Source organism: Miscanthus floridulus, chromosome 5 (genome assembly GCF_019320115.1).
Source record: "Miscanthus floridulus cultivar M001 chromosome 5, ASM1932011v1, whole genome shotgun sequence".
NCBI classification, from domain to species: domain Eukaryota; kingdom Viridiplantae; phylum Streptophyta; class Magnoliopsida; order Poales; family Poaceae; genus Miscanthus; species Miscanthus floridulus.
Window position 1 is genome coordinate 101,833,769 of NC_089584.1, and position 13,400 is coordinate 101,847,168.

General features: G+C 49.3%; 1 protein-coding gene across 1 annotated transcript; it reads right to left on the reverse strand.

Moving 5' to 3' along the window:
- Window positions 1-38: 38 nt before the first annotated feature.
- On the reverse strand, window positions 39-9,689 carry LOC136450350 (protein ABA AND ROS SENSITIVE 1-like). The gene is made up of 8 exons (XM_066450747.1): window positions 9,412-9,689; window positions 8,676-8,776; window positions 7,932-8,084; window positions 6,771-7,197; window positions 1,062-1,137; window positions 903-944; window positions 620-624; window positions 39-525 (listed from the first exon to the last, which is right to left on the reverse strand). The coding sequence occupies exons 1-8, from the start codon at window positions 9,495-9,497 to the stop codon at window positions 339-341; spliced, it is 1,077 nt and encodes a 358-aa protein (XP_066306844.1). The 5' UTR covers window positions 9,498-9,689; the 3' UTR covers window positions 39-338.
- Window positions 9,690-13,400: the final 3,711 nt, after the last annotated feature.

The window sequence follows — 13,400 nt, forward strand, 5'->3', positions numbered from 1 at the left end:
GGTTTATGAACCCGACACAACACGTAAAATTTCTTGGAACAAGTTAAACCGTTGGTCAGAATGTGATAAGTAGAACCAAAGAGGTTCAATCAGTCAAGGGATTCGCAGTGGGTTCAGGTAGTCAGAAGACTCAGAACTGCGGTGGATACAAAGTTGCCAATGACGCTACACAGAATGACGGGAACTGGTTACTGCTGTGGGAGACGAAAGATGTAAAACTACAGTGTTTTCTTCATGTAAAAAAAAACTGAAGAACAGGGTTAGAATTCTCGATAATGGCAAGATGCTAAAGGTTCTGACTTTCCACGGTAGTTCATACCAGCTGCAAAATGTTTCCATCATTTCAAATGCTGTGCTCTCCAATCAACAGCAAAATCTGTGTTGTCATCCTCTTCATCGCTCGATGAGTCGCTGCTGCTGGACTCGGCATCCATACCGATAGGTTTGCTATTTAATTTAGCGGTACGGGCGGCTCTCGACTCAACTAGCTGTTTCTTCAACATATCAACTTGCTGCCTGTACTCCCTGTATAGAAAAATAAAAGGATGGCCACAGTAAAAATCTTCACTATGGTACACATGTTTTTCAAAATCTAACAGGATATGGAGAAGTATCTTACCGTTGCTCTACCGCCCCGCGCCGCGACGCAGCCGTTGCCAGTGCCATCGCCTCGCCGTCAAGTCCGTGCCTCCCTCTGCATCTCTGCGCCGCTGCCGGCCCAGTGCAATGCCGTCTCTGCCACGCGCACGTGGCCGGGCTCGTCGTCGCCTTGTCTTTGATGGCACTGCAGCGCGCAGGCCACGCCGGTCGTGAACACGCACGCCTGTTTGTTAGCGCCTGCGCGTGGGCCTCCACGATCACGCCGACCGCATCCCGTCAAGGCGAGGCCGAGCCAAGCCCACCTGGAGAGACAAGTACTCCTCCCTCTCAGCAGCAGCATCAATCTACAGCAAGAAGGAAAGTTTGCTAGTATCAGCAGTCTGGAACTAACATTGGCAATGGGTAGGTAAATATCTTTTTCACTGTTAGCATAAAATGTATAGAATATAAATTAGCCTAACCTCCTCTTCTTCAAGGCGGTCATCAACTTCCTGCAAATCCTCCTGAATTTCCTTCTCGAATTCTTTGTATGCATCACTGCACAAGATTTTAATGAATTGACATGATAATGTCAGTGTACAGACAGCAAATAACATTTTACTAACTGTAGATTACTGCAGATTTTGAACTTGACAGATGCACAAACACAAAATGGGAGTGGAAATGACAATAAAACGACCAGTTTAGAAATCAAACTCATTTATGCTGTTAAACTATGCTGACCAACTGCTGCTAAGAGCCATGATCATAAAACACTATCTAAACTCCAGCGTATAATCTATCAATCCTGACTAGTGACTATACATGTCATGTGGGGGAAGACCTACACCAGGAGACGACGAGCCAGAGACGTGCGCCGGGCAGCAGAACGTGCGGGCGCACGCATGGACGCAGAACGCGCGGTGGTCGCGGGCACGGTGCATGCAACCGAGGAGGAAGCGATCAGCGCAAGTGGCTGAAGTTGGAAAGCTATTTTTAGTTGTTAAGATATTATTTGCTATCTTTGATTAGTTCCTTGAATTGAGAAGTTTGTTTCCTCCGTTGGTTAGGGCCGATGGCTATATATTCCCTGTAAACCGAAAGATTGGATTAAGCAAGATCAATTACCTGCTCTCCTACCTCTCGCTCTCAAGCCCGATCGGCAGTGAGGGGAATAACCTCCGCATCGGAAGATCACGGCCGGAGATTACGAACTTCGTAGTCGAGGGCCGCCTACCCTAGATCATAAGGCCCTTGACAACCTGGTATCGCGATCCACTCGATCCTCAGCCCCAGCAGCCGCCACACCTTCATCTTCCACACCAGCCGCCGCCCCTAGCCCACCACCAACGCCGTCATCCCCAGCCCCATCACCCGCCTCCGCAGCCAACCCAGCCGCCGACATGGCCGAGCCCACCATCGCCGACCTCTTGCAGGCGATCAAGCACATGTCCGCCGAACTCACCTCCCTGAAGGCCGATATGGCGACCATGAAGGACAAGGCCTCGATGGCCGACAGCAGCGAGACTCGCCACCCTGATGGGCCGCGCGACCTCGATCTGCCCCCCCGGCCCAAGAAGTGGGATTTTCCCCGCTACGACGGCACCACGGATCCGCTGCTCTTCCTCAACAAATTCGAGGCGTACTTCCGTCACCACCGTACCATGGCTGAAGAGCGCGTCGGCATGGCGTCCTACCACCTAGACGACGTCGCGCAGACTTGGTACACCCAGCTGCTCGAGGATGAGGGAGCCCCGACGTGGGGGCGCTTCAAGGAACTCGTGAACCTGCGTTTCGGGCCACCCCTGCGTTCGGCCCCGCTCTTCGAACTCTCCGAGTGCCGGCGCACGGGAATAGTGGAGGAATACTCCAACCGCTTCCAGGCGCTCCTGCCGCGCGCGGGTCGGCTCGACGAGTCCCAGCGCGTCCAGCTCTTCACCGGCGGTCTTCTGCCGCCTCTCAGCCACGCCGTCCGCATCCACCATCCGGAGACGCTCGCCGCCGCCATGAGCCTGGCACGCCAGGTGGAGTTGATGGAGCACGATCGGCCGGCGCCACCTCCACCACGAGCCCCGCCGCGTGGGCTGCTACCTGCGCCTGCGCCACGGTTCGCGCTACCCGCGCCCGCGCAGCAGTTGGCGCTGCCTGCCCCACCAGCGGCCAACCCACGGCGCCTGACGCCAGAAGCGATGGCCGAACGCCGCCGCCAAGGTCTGTGCTTCAATTGCGACGAGAAATTCACCCGTGGCCACAACAGGTTCTGTCGTCGCCTCTTCTTCGTCGACGGGGTGGAGATCGACGACGTCGCGGTTGAGGGTGACGCGGCCGCCGCCGCCGGGGATACGGAGGCGCCTGTGTTCTCCCTGCATGCCGTCGCCGGCGTGCCCATCGCGGACACGATCCAGCTCCAGGTGACCGTCGGTGACGCCTCCCTCCTCGCCTTGCTGGATGGAGGCTCGACGCACAGCTTCATCGGTGAGGAGGCGGCGAGGCGCGCCGGCCTCCCGATCCAGTCCAGCCCGTGCATGACGGCCATCGTCGCCAACGGCGAACGCGTGGCCTGCCCTGGTGTCATCCGGGACGCGGCGTTCACCATCAACGGCTCCACATTCCACACCGATCTCTTTGTGATGCCCCTCGCAGGTTTCGACGTGGTGCTTGGCACTCGGTGGCTCGGCACGTTGGGTCCCATCGTGTGGGATTTCGCCTCCCGGTCGATGGCGTTCCAGCGAGACGGACAACGCTTCGCCTGGAAGGGCGTGGCCTCAACCGCGACAGCGCAACTACGCACCCGCCGCGGCCAGTGGGACGCTCCTGGATGAGCTCCTGGTCGCATATGAGGACGTCTTCGGCGAACCGACAGGCCTCCCACCTCCACGTGGCCACGACCACGCCATCGTCCTCAAGCCTAGCTCCGCTCCCATGGCGGTCCGTCCGTACCGCTACCCAGCGGCGCACAAGGACGAGCTGGAACGCCAGTGCGCCGCAATGATCGAGCAGGGCGTCGTCCGCCGCAGCGACTCACCTTTTTCCTCGCCGGTCCTGCTCGTCAAGAAGGCCGACGGCTCGTGGCGTTTCTGCGTCGATTACCGCGCCCTCAACGCCCTCACCGTCAAGGACGCGTTCCCGATTCCCGTCGTCGACGAGCTCCTCGACGAGCTCCACGGCGCCCGCTTCTTCACCAAACTCGATCTGCGGTCGGGGTATCACCAAGTGCGGATGCGGCCCGAGGACGTCCACAAGACCGCCTTCCGTACACACGACGGCCTCTACGAGTTCCTCGTCATGCCGTTCGGGCTGTGCAACGCCCCGGCAACGTTCCAGGCGCTGATGAACGACGTGCTCCGACCGTTTCTGCGACGCTTCGTGCTTGTCTTCTTTGATGACATTTTGATTTACAGTGCGACTTGGACCGACCACCTGCGGCACCTGCGTACCGTCCTCTCCGTGCTCTGTCAGCACCGGCTCTTCGTCAAGCGCAGCAAGTGCACCTTCGGCTCCCCCTCGGTGTCCTACCTCGGCCACGTCATATCCGAGGCGGGCGTCGCCATGGATCCGGCCAAGGTTCAGGCTATCCATGAGTGGTCGGTTCCCCGTTCGGCACGGGCGGTGCGCAGCTTCCTCGGCCTCGCCGGTTACTACCGGAAGTTCGTCCACAACTACGGCATCATCGCCGCCCCGCTGACGGCCCTCACCAAGAAAGACGGGTTCTCCTGGACAGAGGACACCGCCGCTGCCTTCGACGCCCTTAAGGCAGCAGTGACATCGGCGCCCGTCCTCGCCATGCCGGACTTCACCAAGCCGTTCACCGTCGAGTGCGACGCGTCCACCCACGGGTTCGGCGCTGTGCTGGTCCAGGACGGCCACCCCGTGGCGTTCTTCAGCCGGCCCGTCGCGCCGCGTCATCGTGCCCTCGCTGCCTACGAAAGAGAGCTGATCGGCCTGGTGCACGCCGTCCGTCACTGGCGGCCGTACCTCTGGGGCCGGCGCTTCGTTGTCAAGACCGACCACTACTCCCTCAAATACCTACTGGACCAGCGCCTCGCCACCATCCCTCAGCATCATTGGGTGGGCAAGCTGCTGGGGTTCGACTTCGCCGTGGAATACAAGTCGGGCGCTGCGAACGCTGTTGCGGACGCCCTGTCACGGCGCGACACGGAGGAGGCCGCCATCTTGGCACTGTCTGCGCCTCGCTTTGACTTCATCGGCAAGCTGCTTGACGCGCAGCGCCAGGACCCGGCGCTCACTGCCCTCCGCGCCGAGGTCACCGCCGGCACGCGCACGGGCCCCTGGGCGCTCGTCGATGACTTGCTGCAGTACAACAGCCGGCTGTACATTCCCCCGGCATCGCCCTTAGCTCGGGAGATCATCGAGGCTACACATGGGGACGGCCACGAGGGTGTCCAGCGTACCCTGCACCGCCTCCGGCGCGACTTCCACATCCCCAACATGAAGCAGCTCGTCCAGGATTGGGTACGCTCCTGCGTAGTGTGCCAACGTTACAAGTCCGAACACTTGAGCCTGGCCGGCCTCCTGCTGCCCCTGCCGGTGCCCTAGGGCGTCTGGACCGACATCGCTCTAGATTTCGTCGAGGCGCTGCCACGTGTGAGCGGCAAGTCCGTCATCCTGACGGTGGTGGACAAGTTCAGCAAATACAGCCACTTCATCCCGCTGGCGCACCCGTACTCCGCCGAGTCCGTCGCGCAAGCCTTCTTCGCCGAGATCGTTCGTCTCCATGGCGTTCCGCAGTCCATGGTGTCGGACCGCGACCCCATCTTCACCTCGACATTTTGGCGCGAACTCATGCGACTGATGGGCACCAAGCTGCACATGACGACGGCATTCCACCCGCAGTCGGATGGGTAGTCCGAGGCGGCTAACCGGGTGATTATTATGTACTTGCGTTGCTTGACAGGGGACCGTCCACGGCAATGGCTGCGCTGGCTCCCATGGGCGGAGTTCATCTTCAACACGGCGTACCAGTCCTCACTTCGGGACACCCCGTTCCGGGTCGTCTATGGCAGGGATCCACCCTCCATCCGCTCCTACGAACCGGGGGATACGCGGGTCGCCGCCGTCGCCAAGAGCATGGAGGAGCGGGCTGAGTTCCTCTCCGACATCCGCTACCGGCTCAAGCAAGCTCAGGCGGTCCAGAAGCTGTACTATGACAGGCACCACCGCCATGTTGCATACCAGGTGGGCGATTGGGCGCTCCTCCGTCTGCACCAGCGGCCCGCCGCGTCGCTCCCTCAGTCCGGCACAGGCAAGCTGAAGCCCCGCTTCTATGGGCCGTACCGCGTCACCGAGCTCATCAACGACGTGGCCGTCCGCCTGGAGCTACCGGCCGGTGCTCGTCTCCATGACGTGTTCCACATTGGCCTGCTCAAGATGTTCCACGGGCCGCCACCAGGTGCACCACCGGCGCTGCCTCCTCTCCATCACGGCGCCATCGCCCCGGAACCGGAACGTGCTGTTCGGTTTCGTTTGGCGCGAGGCGTGCGCCAGGCCCTTGTTCAGTGGAAGGGCGAGTCTCCGGCTTCGGCAACTTGGGAGGACATCGACGTTCTCCGTGCCAAGTACCCTGCCCTTCAGCTCGAGGACGAGCTGAGTCTCGAGGGGGGGGAGATGTCATGTGGGGGAAGACCTACACCAGGAGACGACGAGCCAGAGACGTGCGCCGGGCAGCAGAACGTGCGGGCGCACGCATGGACGCAGAACGCGCGGTGGTCGCGGGCACGGTGCATGCAACCGAGGAGGAAGCGATCAGCGCAAGTGGCTGAAGTTGGAAAGCTATTTTTAGTTGTTAAGATATTATTTGCTATCTTTGATTAGTTCCTTGAATTGAGGAGTTTGTTTCCTCCGTTGGTTAGGGCCGATGGCTATATATTCCCTGTAAACCGAAAGATTGGATTAAGCAAGATCAATTACCTGCTCTCCTACCTCTCGCTCTCAAGCCCGATCGGCGGTGAGGGGAATAACCTCCGCATCGGAAGATCACGGCCGGAGATTACGAACTTCGTAGTCGAGGGCCGCCTACCCTAGATCATAAGGCCCTTGACAATACACGTGTCATGACAACAGAATGTAAAATTGCCAAATAAACAGGACAATACATGACAAACGGGTAGGTCTGGTAAAAATTGTTATGCATGAATGCTGAATCCCGGCAAGACATGGCCACTAAAACTTACTTCATGTCAACTTTTTGAGGTTGGATACCGCGTGCACGGAGATCTGCATCTTTGTTATCAAAGAAACCTTCAGGCAACGATCCTTTTGCTTGAGCAGTTTCTGAACTTGGTTCATTGGGTTGCATGCCACTGCCAGTTTTCTTGTGATCAAAGAAGCCATCAGGGACGCCTTTCACCTTCGTGTGAATGGAAGTGGCAACATTTTGAGATGTACTAAGCTCTTTTGGAACTGGAGCTGGAGCTTCATCTTCTTCTCCATAGTCAAAAAAATTCCCTGGAAGGGTTCCTTTGACACTGGTATTGTTTTGACTCCCTTTCTTTGACATTTGATCCATCCTAACAGATGATTTACCAGTACTTGCTTCTATGGTCTTCGGTTGAATAACAGCAACTTCACGGCGCACAGACCTTCCCTCAGAACCAGTATCTAGAAATCAAAGTTGTTATATCAGGGCATTGATGTTCACAAAAACTGTTGAGTTTACTAGGGGCGCTAACAAATAGCCATTTTACATTTTACTGTACCATATTACTACAGGTAGAAAGCTATACAGAAAACACATCTGCATTATATTAGACATTGATATGGCAAAATGTACAGAAAACAGAATAACTAAAACATTATACTTAGACATTGTAGGTAAAACATTCTAAAACAACTTCACGGTGTTTTAAAATCCCACACCATGTTTCATTTAACAGTTAACACAGTGGCAGACCGATAGGTTTAATGATTTAGCATGTACAGCTAGGAAGGACATTACAGTTTATTGGTAGATTAAGAGAAGAAGAAAATGAGAATTTTATACAGATGGTTCATTTGAAAATAAAATTGAATAGGTTATAATGCACAACTCTACAGAAACATGGTATCTGAGAGCAATGCCATGGGGGCAATACTTCCCCCCGCAAGTCGAGTTTTTATTTTAACATGGTGTCTGAGCAAGTGTACATAGAGGTGACAAAAAAATAAAAATAATGGAAGGCAAACACTGGACAAGTGGCAGAACAAAAGGAGGAATCAAATATAAGCTCAAAAGCAAAATAAGAAATGTTTATTTCCATGATAATGATAATATACGCAAATGCCTCTAGAGCAATACTACAGACCCAATTGATTTTACACTATTTGGAGCAAGGGAGGTCATTAGGTATTCTCACCATCACTTTGCCTTTTAGTTCCCTGGTTATCAAAAAAATTGGTAGGTAGTGTGGAAGATTTTTGTTTCTGAGACTCCAATGGTTGCTCTTGCTTGGCACTGTTGCCTCTAGATCCTGCACCTGTTGCAGCCTTAGCAGCAGCGGCGGCTTTTGCTTGTAATCAAAATACAACCTCAGTTCAGAAGTAATAAATACAGAAGCACCTTCAGCTTCAAGAGCAAATACACTTTGAATGCAGTATGTCAATGTGATTTCATAAACCATAATCTTATTCTTAGAGCAATTAAAATGTACATAATTAATTAAGTCGACATAGAAATCACGTGCATGCAGCTCCCATGGAATCAAATGTACACTATCTGATCTGATAGTAAGCAGAAACTAAATCTGAAAAGGGGGATGGTTTCCAAAAATGCTAGCCGGGTTTCAGATTGAACAGACCAAAATAATCATAACAACAAAAGCATCAAATATGTATTTGTACTAACACTGTTCAGTTTTCATAAGGAACTAGCAAAACAAGCAGCGGAAACCACCATGTCTGGTTTTTGTTACATAGTGCTTTGTCTAATCTTTTTTTAATGAAGTAATGGACAGGACTTAGTTTTATATAGGATAAGATTGCACGGCAATGTATTGTGTGTCGCTGCAGCAAAACATTCAGTCAGGTGTTTTTTTTTTAACAAGCAGCCATAAACACCAACTCAAAAGTGTAAATCAATTATCACAGGCGAAGCTTTCTTACTTCATGATGCTTCCGTGACACTTGGTGTGCAGGCCAAAGTGCTTCAGACTTTAGCGTAATATTGCATACTCTACATATGGGCTGATCAAATTCGTTATACCTGCACAAGATTATGAAAATTTAAGATGTCAATTTGATGTCTCATAGTTCATAGTTATAGTAGTATTTCTTAACTAAGATCCTGATTCTCTCAGCACTCCACTCCACAGTGCAAATTGAAACGCATTTACAGTTCGTAGTTAAAACTCAGGGCGACTACCTGTGCTTTTACATCTATGCTCTCAAAATCTATGACAGCCTTTGCAGAATAACTAAATGATGGCCAGATGCAGGATACCAGAATCCACTCGAACTAAAACTTCGATGAACAGATGCAGGATACCAGAATCCACTCGACCTAAAACTTCGATGCACAGATGCAGGATACTGGAATCCAGTCGAACTAAAATTTCGATATCACGTCGGGAGAAAAACAACATAGCTACGCAATGTGTAAGAGTCCAAACCATGATGATGCCAAGCTGTAATTCGGAAGTAGTTTATAATTGTTGAAATCCAAGTTTTTTTGCACACGGCTAGCCAGAATTCGCGACGGCTGTTCATCCAAATGCCCTAGGGTTACACCTTGTACAGGTGAGGCAGGCATCCCAACCACTGAACGAACTTAGCGGCAGGATTCTGACAGATGAGAGCCAAATCGAAGGCACCGATCGAGACAGAGAGTCGAAGGAGGACCTGACGAGCGCGGGGTCGATGCGCCGCTGCTGCTTCTCCTTGGTCTCGCGGAGCTTCGCGCTGAAGATGGCCTTCCTCTGGTCCATACTGGGCGAGCAAGGCCGCCCCTAGAACCCGAGCCTGCCTACTTCGCCTTCGCGCACAGATGCTGCGGCTGGCGGCCGGGTTCTCCTCGGTCCGCGTCTCGAAGGTTCTGAGGAACGGAAGCTGTCGCGTCAGACTGGCCATTCGGTTAAAACTTCAGTTTTCAACAAACCCGAACCGATCCGTTCGTTTGAAAGTTGAAAATGGACCGGCTTCGGCTTTTTACTTCGGTTTCTCGGTTTAAATAGAACCGAACCAACAATTCCTGTTAGCAGCACTTGTCGTCCCCGCCTGGCCGCCTCCTGCTCGCGAACGCCGCCGCGCCAGTCCGCTTCCTCCTCGTGATCCGCACGCCGTCGCCATTTGCGCCTTGCGGAGTGTTAAAAGCGTGAATGTAAATGAGCACGGTTGCTTTCTTTGATCTTAGAAATATATTTTTACAGGTAGAGATGTATCACGAAGGGACATGACTGTTCTCAAAAAAACATGTTCTTTGAAACTAACATTAACTGTCTAATCCTATCCACTAATCATGTGCTCGATAGATGAGATCACTCGTGAAGAGACGTTTGTTCGTCTGTAAACGTCCGTTCGCGTATTGGTGTCGTTTCACAACACTCCTCCTTGATCGAATCTTCATTGAGATCAATATAGCTTTAAGCTAAAATTCTTTGAAAAAACCTATGGAAAAAATATGAGGAATATATAATATGCTATAAAAACTCCTTTAAACCATATTGAAAAATAAGGAGAAAATAGCATATTTATTTGTGATTTAAATACTATGTCATTGGTATCCCATTAAAACCCCAATGAAAAAAAATATTAGAGATACGACATAAAGATAACTCCCAAAAAAAACTTTCAGAAAAAATATGAGGAGCAATATAAAGTGACATGCTGCTAAAACTCCTGTAAAAACCCAGTGAGAAAATTAGGAGAAAATATGACGACATATTATTGGTATTGCCTCTTGGATAACTCACATGAAAAATATTTTTAGGGAAAAACCATGAATGAGTTGTGAGGGCAATGTGTCTTTGATATTTCCCACAAAATCCTGATGGAAAAAATAGAAAATATAACACATGCTTATGTTAATATTACCTCATTAAAAACTTTAACAAGAAACCTTATGAGTAAAACTTGTGAAAGAAAAGAGTATAATATGATACTGGTATAGGTCAGCATCTAGGAGATGTCTTCCCCTGATTCTTATAAATTTTGACGTCGTCGCATACTAATCTTATATAGAAATTTTTGAAACATAGAAATTAGTAAGGACTTAGTAAATAGTTCACTGAGATTATCACATGCGGTGATTTGCAAGATGTTTATTTCCCCACTTTCTTGTAACTTATCACTTATGGGGATAAAACAGCTTAGGGGCAATGTCCTTAGTGACATTACTCTTTATGTAACTTGTTTGCATCTATGTAACATAAGCAAAATTATCTTCATAGATAATTGTAGGTGATTTAATCGAACCAATATCACATGTTGTTGTATGTGGTTAATCATTCTGCTTCATGTGATGCCTCGTATAGAGCAATAATTTTAGAATAATCGGTAGAGATCGCCGTCAGAGTCTGTTTAGAAGACTTCATGAAATAGTTGTACCTCCATGTTAGAATACAAATCCAGTTTGAGATGGGGACCAGATAAGTAACCAGTATATGTGTATCCAATTATATTGGAATCATGATTTTTCTTAAAGAATAAACCAAGATCCTTTGTGCCACTAAGATATCCGAGGATATGCTTCTCTCCCATCTAATGACGGTGAGTTGGATTTGCACTATGTCTAACTAGTATGTTCACTGCAAATACGATATCAGGCCTGGTGTAATTTGCAAGATACATAAGTGCTCCAATGACATTAAGATATGAAACCTTGGTCCCAATATCTTTTCTCCAATATCTCGTTGTCTAAATGGATCTTTCTCTATTTTTAAAGAACGAACAACCATCGAGGTTTTGTTATGATATGATTTGTCTATATTGAATTTCTCCAAAATTTTCTAGATATAGGCTGATTAATGCACTAAATTCCCTGAGGGACGGTGCTCAAGTTGTAAGCCTAGGCAATATTTGATTTTACCCAAATCCTCCATCTCGAATCCACATGATGAAAATTGTATCTCAAATGATTGCATAATATTTCTGTATCATGATGATATCAAAATAACCAATATACGCAGTCATGTTTAATTATATATAATGTATGTTGCAATTTGTATTTGGATTCAGAATATGAAGTCCATTAGGACTTATACATCCGAATCTATCAAATTCATTTGATATGCCAATTATTGAATTTAAAAAACTTCATTTTCACACATACCATGGGGTATGCTATGCTGGGTCTCTGCGTGAAACCATATGCTACAAGCTCTCATTGTTCACCACCTTACTTCTGAAAAGAAACTCTGTGAGGAAGATATTACATTAGTAATACTTCTCATCATTGAACAAGAGCAATCTTCTTAATTGACACCTTTTAGTTTGACCAAATTTAAGTGTGAAGACACTCTACCTAAGACTTTTGGTCTGGATCCAATAAGGCAAAAAAGCAATCTTTGAGGAGTATATGCCGCGACAATTTGTAGTCTTTAAATGATTGATTCGGTTCTTGAAATTAATATAGCATGTGAAAATGTTAACCCTTTTGGACTTTGAGTCATTTCTCATATGGAGTCAGGGTGTTCCAATGTCCTAGGATCAGAATTTGGGTGCACCGTTGATCCGGGTTTTGGATGCTTATCCATTTTGGGTATCTACCAACTTGAGGTTGGCTTGGATTTACTGATTTGGAGGATATTGTCCTCGGTATCCTCGGACGCTTACTTGGAGTATTATTCTTAGGAGCGGCCATACTTCTCCCCCTCTTCTTTGGAAGTGGGAGTTGAATGATTTTAATTGGTACCTCTATTCTTTCGGGCGCATTATAAGTAGGGCAAGAGGATTTTGTGACACCCTTATTATCAGTAAATGTTTCTGACAGATTCTTTGCAATATGATACAAATATAAGACATTCTAAACTATTAGGTTTAGAATTTGTTTTGGTACGTGGATGTGAGGATTGCTCTTTTGATTCCTGGCATTCTTAATGTGGTATAAATCTCCCCCTAATGCCTGAAATTATCCTAAAATATGATCAACATACGGGCAATTTATAAATCCACTACAGAGTTACCGCTTGGGATCCCTAATGCCCATTGGTATGTTGGGGTGGTGATATGGGTATGTGAAAACATACTTGATGCGCAGATGGGAAATGTTTGGCCGTGGCCAAAGTTTCACATACATACTGCAACGAAGAGAGTTGTATAAGTGCAGCTTGATGAATTTGAATTAATAACGTGTTAAAGCGTGAATGTAAATGAACAAGATTTTGGAGAACTGTTGCTTTCATTAATCTCGAAAATATATTTATACAAGTGGAGGGGTGTCACGAAGGGACACGACTATTCCCAAAAGATATGTCCTTTGGAACTAAAATTAATTGTCTAATCCTATCCACTAATCATGTGCTTGATGGATGAGATCACTCGTGAAGAGACGCTTGTTCGTCTGTAGACGTCGGTTCGCGTATAGGTGTCGTTTCACAACACGGAGAAGAGATGTTGGTTAAGGTTACTGGGTTAGGTGCGAGTGGGAGTGGAGAGGGATAGAGGGTGAGAGGCCTAGTCGAGGCTGGGTTGGGTTGGGCATTGTCGCGTTGGGCCATGGTGGCCTGCTCCTTATGCAGTTGCAGCCACCCTGGAGATAAAATTTCAGTTAATACCATTCCTCGGTTTGGTTTGAGTAGGAAATCGAAGATAAAACCGAACACCGAACAACTGGAACATAAGAACCGAAACCAAACCGAAGAACCGCTTCTCTTACCGGTTAGGTTCGATTT

Bases quoted from the DNA above. Each gene is read 5' to 3' on its own strand.
- LOC136450350 (XM_066450747.1), bottom strand. From the start codon at position 9,497: ATGGACCAGAGGAAGGCCATCTTCAGCGCGAAGCTCCGCGAGACCAAG. The intron at 1,138-6,770 runs GTAAGTTTTAGT...AATCTTGTGCAG, and splicing joins CCTCAAAAAGTTGACATGAA to TGATGCATACAAAGAATTCG. The intron at 945-1,061 runs GTTAGGCTAATT...TTCTTGCTGTAG, and splicing joins ACCGCCTTGAAGAAGAGGAG to ATTGATGCTGCTGCTGAGAG.